The sequence below is a fragment of the Nannospalax galili genome, unplaced genomic scaffold (assembly GCF_000622305.1).
Source record: "Nannospalax galili isolate Female #2095 unplaced genomic scaffold, S.galili_v1.0 scaffold1191, whole genome shotgun sequence".
Taxonomy (NCBI): domain Eukaryota; kingdom Metazoa; phylum Chordata; class Mammalia; order Rodentia; family Spalacidae; genus Nannospalax; species Nannospalax galili.
The window spans coordinates 1952512-1961407 of NW_008330570.1; the positions used below are offsets into that span (position 1 = coordinate 1952512).

Genomic DNA, 8896 nt, shown 5'->3' on the forward strand with positions numbered 1-8896 from the left:
TCTGAGGGACCCAAGCTGTGTTCTGGGAAGATCGCAGGACTGAACTGACGAGCCCAAGAGGTTGAGAGAGATGGACTTGGGGACCCTCTTGGGAATGTCCAATAGGGTTGGGAGACAGAGGGTTGGAAGTGAGGGGAAAGCTGTGGGCTATGGGCATAGACTGGGGAGATGTAGGGAATTGTGGCAGTTACTGTCCTTGGGCACTCAGCCTAATTTCCTTCCTCTGAAAAAAAAGTGCCTCCTGCCAACCTGATCAGGTGAAGTCTCCCTTCTTCTGGACTCTGAGATCTCAGCAGCAGCAGAGTTGAGGCTGGGGGAAAGCCATCTCTGCATCCCATATCAACCAACACCACTAGTCACCTCTTGTCCCTGTCCCCTGCCTCTCTCCCTCCCTCCCTTTCCTTTTTTAAAAAATATTTTTATTATTTTTATTTTATGTGTATGAGTGTATTGTCTGCATGTATGTAAGTGCACCTGTGTCATGCAATGTCTGCAGAGGTCAGAAGAGGGCATCAGATTCCCCTGGAACTGGAGTTACAGATGGTTGTTAGCTGCCATGTGGGTTCTGGGAATCAAAGGTGCCCTTTGCAGGAACAATTAGTGCTCTTAACTACTGAGCCATCTCTCCAGCCCTTTCTTTTCTTTCTTTCTTTCTTTCTTTCTTTCTTTCTTTCTTTCTTTCCTTCCTTCCTCCTCTTCTTCCTCCCTCTTCCCCTCTCTTTCTTTTTCTTTCTTTCTCTTTCCTTCCTTCCCTCCCTCCCTTCTCTCTCTCTCTTTATCTCTTTCTTTCTTCCTTTCTTTCTTCTTTCATCTTTCTATTCTTCTGACAGGGTTTATCATAGGCCAGGCTGAGACTGACCAAGGCTCACCATGTAGTCAGGCTGATCTAGAACTATTGATCCTCTCTGCTTCTACTTCCTAAGTGCTGGGACTATAGGAGTGTGCCATCATACTTGCTCTTGTCCTTCTTACCCTCAATGAAATGTAACATCCCTTCTTACCCAGTAGTCCATGGCTTCCCTACGTCCTGGAGTCTGGCCTCCTTGACTCTGTCCTAGTTGTTACTTCTGGGCCATCGTCCTTGTTTTGCTGTTCTTTGGCTGCATTCTGAGCCCTTTCAAGGGCTTCCTGCAGCTGCCCTGACTTGCAGGCTCCTTACCACAAGAACTAAAGCAACTCCTTTCTGAGCAGGGCCAGTAGCTAGGGCATTCTAGAGATGCATGGACTCACTGGGTCCATGTGACTTGGGCAACTCTGGGGACACTTCCATCTTTTCACAGCCACACTCTGGCTCTGATTTTTCTAGCTTTCTCCTCTGGCAGTCTCACATTCTCTCCTGTCACACAGACAGTGTTTTCCCACTTCCAGAATGGTTCCATTGCCAGAGTGTGGGGTCTGAGCTCCTGGGTTCCCACTCATCCTGCTCAGGTACTTACTTTTCTCTGCAAGACCCAGGTGACATCCACCCAGGCACTGTGGTCCCTTGGCGAGCTTGGGGACTCCTTCCGGGTAAACTGGCTTTCCTGGGGAGCCCTCTGGAGACTGGTGTTCTCTCCATACTCTCCTTCCCTGATTGCTGTATGTGTGGGTGGGCTGTGGCGGGGGAGGCAGGACCAGTCTCCCTCTCTCTGCCTTCTGGCTCCTGTACAGCCCTGCTGGTTAGACAGGTAGCCCTGCCTTCTTCACTTTCCTTCATCCTTGCTGTGGACCCCATTCCTGTAGGGCCCCTCAAACCTACTGAGCAGGGACAGAGGTGGGGTAGGCCTACCTGTGCACGTGCTGCAGGGTCCTTCTTGATCCATTTGATGACTGTCTCATAGACCAGCTCCTCAGCCTTGGTATTGAGGCTGTCATTGGAGACATAGGCGATGAAGTCGTCCTTAGAGATGCTGAGGATCTCCTCCTGGGCTGCGACCTCAGGGAAGATCTGTAGCGCAAAGGCCTTGGCCATGTGGTAGAGCTCGCTGCACTGCATGGCTTCAGCCATGGCCAGCACGCCCAGGCAGTTGCTGGCGGTCAGCTGCTTCTCTGAGGATGAAAGTGCACAGCCACTGACCTAAGGGCCTTGCAAGGGTCATCTCTTGCTCCCACCACCATCCCTGGATCTTCCTCTGAACTCAACCCGTGTTCTTGTGACTGTCTCTAGTATCCATAGTCCCAATAAGCACACTTCCCGTGACCCTGAGTCTTAGATCTATTCCCAGGTTTTCCTCTGCCCTGGCTCATGTGGACTTCTCAGGGCCTCTCTCTATGCCTGAAGGTCATGGCAGAAAAATCAAGGCTGTGAGGGATGACGTGAGCTTCTTTATTGCCAGAGGAGGGAGGGCTGAGGCTTCAGGGCCTGGGCCTAGGCTGGGAGCAGAAGCCACATTGAGACTTCTGGTGTCTTCCACCATCATGATAGGCATGCCTGATGTCACAGACACCTTCCTTAAGTCACGTCAACAGTAGCAGCCTTCACATATCAACCCATTGTCTTCCCCAGTCAACCATCTGGACCCTGTGGTCTGTCTGGCCAGCTTTCCTGAGATCTCGCTAGTGGCTCTTCAAGGCTAGAACAGGATACAAGCTTCACTCTGTCCCTCTGCCTCCTGACCCTCTTGGATGGTTTAGTCCCACAGCTGCCCCCACCTGATCTGCTCTCAACCTCTAGCCTTTTCTTTCTGTACACCATACCCCAAGCTACAAGTTCTTTGTGACACTTTCCTTGTCCCCTACTCCACAACAACAAAGCTGCAAAGTGAGCAGGCTCTGGGCAGGGGGTCCAGAAGTGAGCCCAGCACTCAGATCCCAAAGCAGCTCTGGGCTTCTAAGGGTCAGTTCAGAGTCTGAGACCTATTTATGCATGTGAATAGCCTGGGTATTCTTATGTTAAAAGGGAAACAAAGTGTGGGCAGCTTCTTTCCAGGCTTAGGGTCCCCATGCAAAGGCTTTTTACACAGCTCCTCTGTCAGTGGTGCTGGCAAGCCCTCAAGGCCATAGTGACCCATTCAGTGCATACCTTTCCATCAAGCCACCCAAATGCTCATGTAGAATCTAGTTATCCTGGAGAGATCAGGGGACATGCAGTCCTTCTCTCTCAATTCTTGCTGGCTGGGAATTTTTCACACATCTGCACCATTTCCCCCAACCAACATAAAGGCCCACTGATTGGCTCACCGAGAAAGGACACACAGACTTTGCAGAAGGTGTGGAACTGGAACTTGCTGGCTGCCTCCAGCAGAGTCTTGGCATTGGCCGAGTCGATGACCAGCGAGCCGGTATAGACGAACTCCAGCAGTAGCTCTAGCACGTCAGCCTGCAGGTTGGACAGCACCAGCTCCAGCTTCTCTCGGCCGCTCTGGCTGCCATCCTGCACAGACCTAGGCACAGAGACCAGGGTGACCTCATCTGCTGCCCCCGCAGTCACTGCCGCTTCCTTACAGGGCCAGATCTCCCTGTACATCTCATTCACGCCCTTCGTTTTAGGACTTAAAAGGACACAGCAATGACACACCTGAACCTAATGACCTGACACAGGATCTGAAAGAGAAGAGTCTGACCAGAGGCGCCCAAAAGAACAGAAAACCCTGCTTATTACTACTCGGCATGTCCATGCAAAAAAAGATGCAAATCAAAAAGCATGAGCTGTGGATGGGGACGAGGACCAGGACTGGCCTCAAAGGGAAACAATACGGTTCAGCCCCCTGCTGGCCCTGTCGTCTGCAACAAAGGAGACCAGCACGTCCAGGCAAGCAGGACCCACTGCCTCACATAGCAGTCTCCTATGGGCTGAGGTTCGAAGGCTCCTGATTAGCTGCTATCCTAGCTAATCAGGAGCCATCCTTTGAGCGCTTCTTGAAGACCCAGGGCATCCAGAGGCTGCCCAGAAGTCCCTCCAACCCCAAGCTTTCCAAAAAACATATTGTTTCCTTTTAGGCATGGAAGGGAAGCCAAGCCCTTCATGACATTGCTTTGAAACTGAAGACGAGACGAGATAGACGACAGAATGGTTAGAGCTGGGAGGGGGAGAGGGGAACAACCAAGGACTTCCGCCACAGACAGCCAGCAGCCATGATCTGGGGCCTGGCCCGGGGCAGGGGGGCCCTCCTGCCACATGGAACACGGGGTCAGAGGTCAGAGTGGCCTGCGTGTAGAGTGTGCATCGGGCTTGTGAACTGGGGGAGGGGGAGCAGGGGAGGGACACAAATATATCAGTATGTTTATATCTGGTGTCTACAGAAATACAAAACCATTGCAAAGGCTCCTAAGGCCTGGCAGCCGCTCCCTACAGCTGGACCTGGAAGGAAACAGATAAGATGAAGCGAGAACAACACCGATACAGAAGTGAGGCCGGGAGAAAAAACACCCAGAGCGTTAAGTCAGGAGGCAAGTTTCTCAGAAGCCATCTGCTTGGCCACCCCAGCCTGGTAATTTCCACCAGGCTAGCTTCACTCACTAAACTTGGCCCTGACTGGGGCTGTGGCAGGGTGGTGATCTCTGAGGCCCACTCACTAACTTCTGGGAAAGCCAGGGGGTCAAGACTCTTGTGATTGGTCCCTTGGGTGCACCTGGGACAGATAGTGGAGGTGGAATGGTGCCTGGTAAGATAGTAGGTTGGCCAGAGGTTGTGGGGGGAGGGCAGCTGCTGGGTGAGTGGACAGAGCACTAGCAGGGAGCAAGGGGACCTGGGTTCCCTGCTTTGCCACTGACAGGCAGATAGCCTGAGCCTCTCTGGCCCTCAGCCTCTCTTCTGCAAAACAAGATTGAACTAGATGATCCTTAAAGTTCACTGGACTTAGTCCAACTCAGGTTGGAGGAATTTCCCTCACTACCTGGACTCCTTTATACAACAGTACCTGCAATCTACCATCAGAACAACATGCTCACAGGCAAAGGCCTTTGAAACCCAGACACAACTGCAGAGTGCAGGTCACATTGAGACCCTGCTCCCTTCCCACAAATGGCTCATGTGACCAGAGGCCATAGGCTTTGTGCTTTTATGACCTGGGCAAGGCCAGGAAGCTGAGAAGGCAAGGTACAAGCCATAAAGAAGGTCTGGGCTGAGGTTCCTCTAGACCCACACTTGCATACTGACTGCTAAGGTGACTCCATACACCTATCTTTTGCTGTTGATATGGATTCCCATGTGGGTTGGCTGTATTAGGTTAAAAAAAAAATCTCATCACACTCCCCCTTGAGATCTCAGAAATCCAGAGTGCCCCAGACCTCAGAGGCCATCTGGTCAACCTCTTTGCTGCCTCTGCCTTCACCCCCACTGTCTGGTCTTTCTCTGTATACCCTTCCTGCTCCATGGAAGTCATGCTGGGTCATAGCCTGGTAGGGCTGATGGGGCCAACATGGGCTGTTTACCTTTTCTCAAGGCCCCTGTCACTGCTGCCTCCAACAATTGCCAGCCTAGCTGTGTCCCTATGAATCCACTGGCAGATGAGCTCAACCCAATGAAGAGCTGAGGTAGGATTTCAAGGCGTAGCGCCCTCTCTCTCTCTCTCTCTCTCTCACACACACACACACACACACACACACACACACACACACACACACACACTCATACATACACATCTCTGGCTGACCAGGTAAGGAGGGGTGCTAGGCTGTGCAGTATTGGGAACTATCTGTGGCTTCTTGAGTCTGAGCCTGGGAGAGAGTCTTGGGGATGAAGTGTCTGCATTGCTGAAGAATACCAGAATTGAGAAGCTGAGAACAGGAGCTGAAGGGTGTGGCGAAGAAAGGACCCTGGCCATAGGATGTGTGAGGGTGGCTGTCCTCCATTGGGCAAATGATCTGCAGGGAGTGGCCAGTGGCCCCTGGGGCTGAAAGAGTCATTCCTCTCCATTTGGTTATAGAACATGAGGGAGTGTAAAGAAGGTAACTAAGCTCAAGATCTGGAGGAGGTGTGGCCCAGGGAGGTTTGTATATTTTACTGACTCATAGGTGATGTGTACTGAGTGGTTCATATGTGGCTCAGAGGATTGTGAGGGCCAAGAAAGGCTGGCAGTGATTCTCTCCAATCACTAGATTGTTGTAGGCCTGGACCTGGTACTCTTTAGGCCTCCTCCTTCTAAGCAGAGGTCCCTCAGGGGACCCCTCCCCTGATGACTCCAATCATTGATATAACACTGCATTCTTCACAGGTGACTGTTCTGTCTTCTTCTGAGCTGGTTCTTGGGGTCTGAGCATACTATTCCATTTAAAGTCATGGGGTGACATGAGTGAGCTGCTGGCCCCCTAGGGCCACAACACAATGGTGCAAGGCTATACAGTGGCACAGGAACAAGCAGTAGTAACATTGTAATTCTGACACTTGGCAGGGCAGATGTGTGGAGCCCCAACACACACTGTGTCTGAGGGTTCTGCAAGGAGACTAAAGATGTCTGGAGTCACTTTCTTCCAAGAAGGGGCTGACCCAGGAGAGTCCAGGTTTCTGGGCACAGCTGCTGCTTGGCAGGGCTGGGTCTGTAGATGGTTCAGGAATGCCTATCCCCAACTGGTAGGACCTTGGAGACCCCACTATTAGTAGAGGACTCTTCTGGGATAAGTTGTCCTCTCTAAACTTTGAAGCAGAGTTACCTCACTTGCCTCCATGGTCAGATGCTTACACTGTGCACATTGGAACTGGGCACTGTCTCGAAGTGTGGGGAAATAGTGACAGATAGGTGTGGGCCAGTGATAAACATGGCTGGCATTCTGTTCTGTCCTTCTGATGTGATTCCTACTCTGCTCATGTCCTTAACTTCACAGTACAGTGTTTGGGCATACTCAAGCCTCACTAGGTCCCAGAGACTTTGGTAGACCTTGGACCACCCTTTGAGAGGAAGCAGTGGATCTGGTCTCCATCATCTTGCCAGCATCCAAGAGGTGTCAATCCCTTTTCTTGCTGACTTGTTTCTAAGGCACATCTGCATATTCTAGCCAAGGAAGGGGGCAAGTGCTGCCACCCACAAATACCTAGCCTCTAGAGGAAGGAGGTCCTGGGTGTGCATCTTTTATTGGTACATGAAAGGCTCTGTGTTAGTTGGTGAGGAATGGCACAGAGTCAGTATCTACCCTAGCCTACCATATCATGGCTGGAGAAGGAATAAGAAGTCCAGAGCCTCCAGCTTAGAAAAATCAGTGAACTCATCCATCTATTTTTATTCAATATGCAAAAAGAATAGAATTCAAACGTCATGCATGCTTTAATAGAGTTTCAGGTGGAGGGTAGACCTATCATACTTAGGCCTCTGTCCCCTTTGTATGGTGAGAGACAGCTCTTATGTGGTCTGAGCATTTTCTCCTACACCTTGCCTGGGAGACATGTTGGGGAGTGCTGGTAAGGGCAAGGGGACACCTCTGATGTCTCTTAAGAAGGATGGTCATGCCGGGTGTGGTGGTGCACGCCTTTAATCCCAGCACTCAGGAGGCAGAGGCAGACGGATCTCTGTGAGTTCCAGGCCATTCTCACTACAGGGAGACCCTGTCTCAAAAAAGACAAAAAAAAAAAAAAAAAAAAAGGACAGCCACATGCTCTGATGGGCCTGGAGGCTAGCTAGCCAGACATTAAGCAGAGGTGATTTGTCTTTGCTAATGTCTCTGTGGCACCTGGGCTTCATGAGACAGTCTCAATGTTGAGAATCTGCCTGGGATTTTGCATGGGTCAAAGAAAAGAAATTCAGAGCAGATCCTACATGTTGGGAGCGAGATACAACTGTGGATCTGGGAGACCACCCCTCAGGGCCACTGCTGGTTTCCCTCCATGCCTGTATGAGGTGAGGGAGGGATGGATACACCTCACTGGCCAAAGGCAGTGTTCTAGTTCCTTGTACTCTGATCATCTCATGGACTCAGGTTTTTCAACCAAGGGTCAAGTGGGCAGGCCTGTGGCTCTCCATTTTCCCCTAGCCTGCGGCTCACCTCATGCACTTCTGTCCAAGGGCCCTGCCCTTCAGGCTTTATCTAGAGGACCCAGTCCCCCTTGCAGATCTGCATGCAAGTGCTTGTCTTGAAGGGGGATTCTGTCTTCCTTTTTTTTTTTTTTTTTTTTTTTTTTCAAAGCCCGAGCTGGCCTGGAACTTGCTATATAGATCAGCCTCGCTTCTAATCTCACAGAGATCTGCCTGTCTCTGCTTCCTGAATGCTGGGATTACAGGTGTGCGCCACCAGGCCTGGAGTTAGACATTCTGTCTTTCTTGGGTAAGCCTTGCAGCCAGTGTTCCGAACATCCACATGTACATCACACACACAATGCACATGCTCCCCGCTTCTCCTTGCATCTCCATTCGTTTCCATGGTCAGCCCTGAGATTTTACTTTCTTCCCTTACAGCCTTTGCCCACACACAGATACTACGATTTTGGTCTCTAGATTAGAGGATGGATGTTAAGAGCAAGAGCTTCAGAGTCAGACCTTAAATGGAAGCCCAGATCTAAATGTCAGTTAAATGTCTCAGGCTTCAAGATCCTCATCTATAAAACAGGTATTCTCACAGTACTGGCTCCTCAGGGTGACATACCTAGAAAGCTCCTTGTCACCAGGTGAGGGGTGGCTTAGAGGAGTTAGCTGCTGTCATCTTACCATTGGAAGAATACTAGGAAAGAGCCTGAACAAGGTAGGGCCTGGGGCTGAAAGGGCTTGGCTGCTGTCCTGGAAGCCATGCTAGGAGGACCAGGCTTCCCTGCTCAGTCTCACATTGATCTCTCTCTCTCTCTCTCTCTCTCTCTCTCTCTCTCTCTCTCTCTCTCTCTCTCTCTCTGCTGTTGGATATCACACCAGGACCCTGTACATGCTAGGCAAGTGCTCTCCTTCTGAGCTCTATCTCCAGCCCTGACTGTCATTTTTATAAGTCACAGACCTGACTATCACATTTCTATGCTTAAAGCAAACCTCATGACATGGCTCCTGCCTCCCTTTTGGGGGCA

General features: G+C 50.9%; 1 protein-coding gene across 2 annotated transcripts in view; it reads right to left on the reverse strand.

The window, feature by feature from the left end:
- Klhl29 (kelch like family member 29) overlaps window positions 1-8896 on the reverse strand; it is a 306193-nt gene that overhangs the window by 13348 nt on the left and 283949 nt on the right. For both annotated transcript variants that reach the window (XM_008848872.2, XM_029553969.1), the window contains 2 exons: window positions 3160-3362; window positions 1769-2028 (listed from right to left, as the gene is read on the reverse strand). In XM_008848872.2, the coding sequence (XP_008847094.1) occupies window positions 1769-2028; window positions 3160-3362 (463 nt within the window). The remainder of the gene's footprint in view (window positions 1-1768; window positions 2029-3159; window positions 3363-8896) is intronic.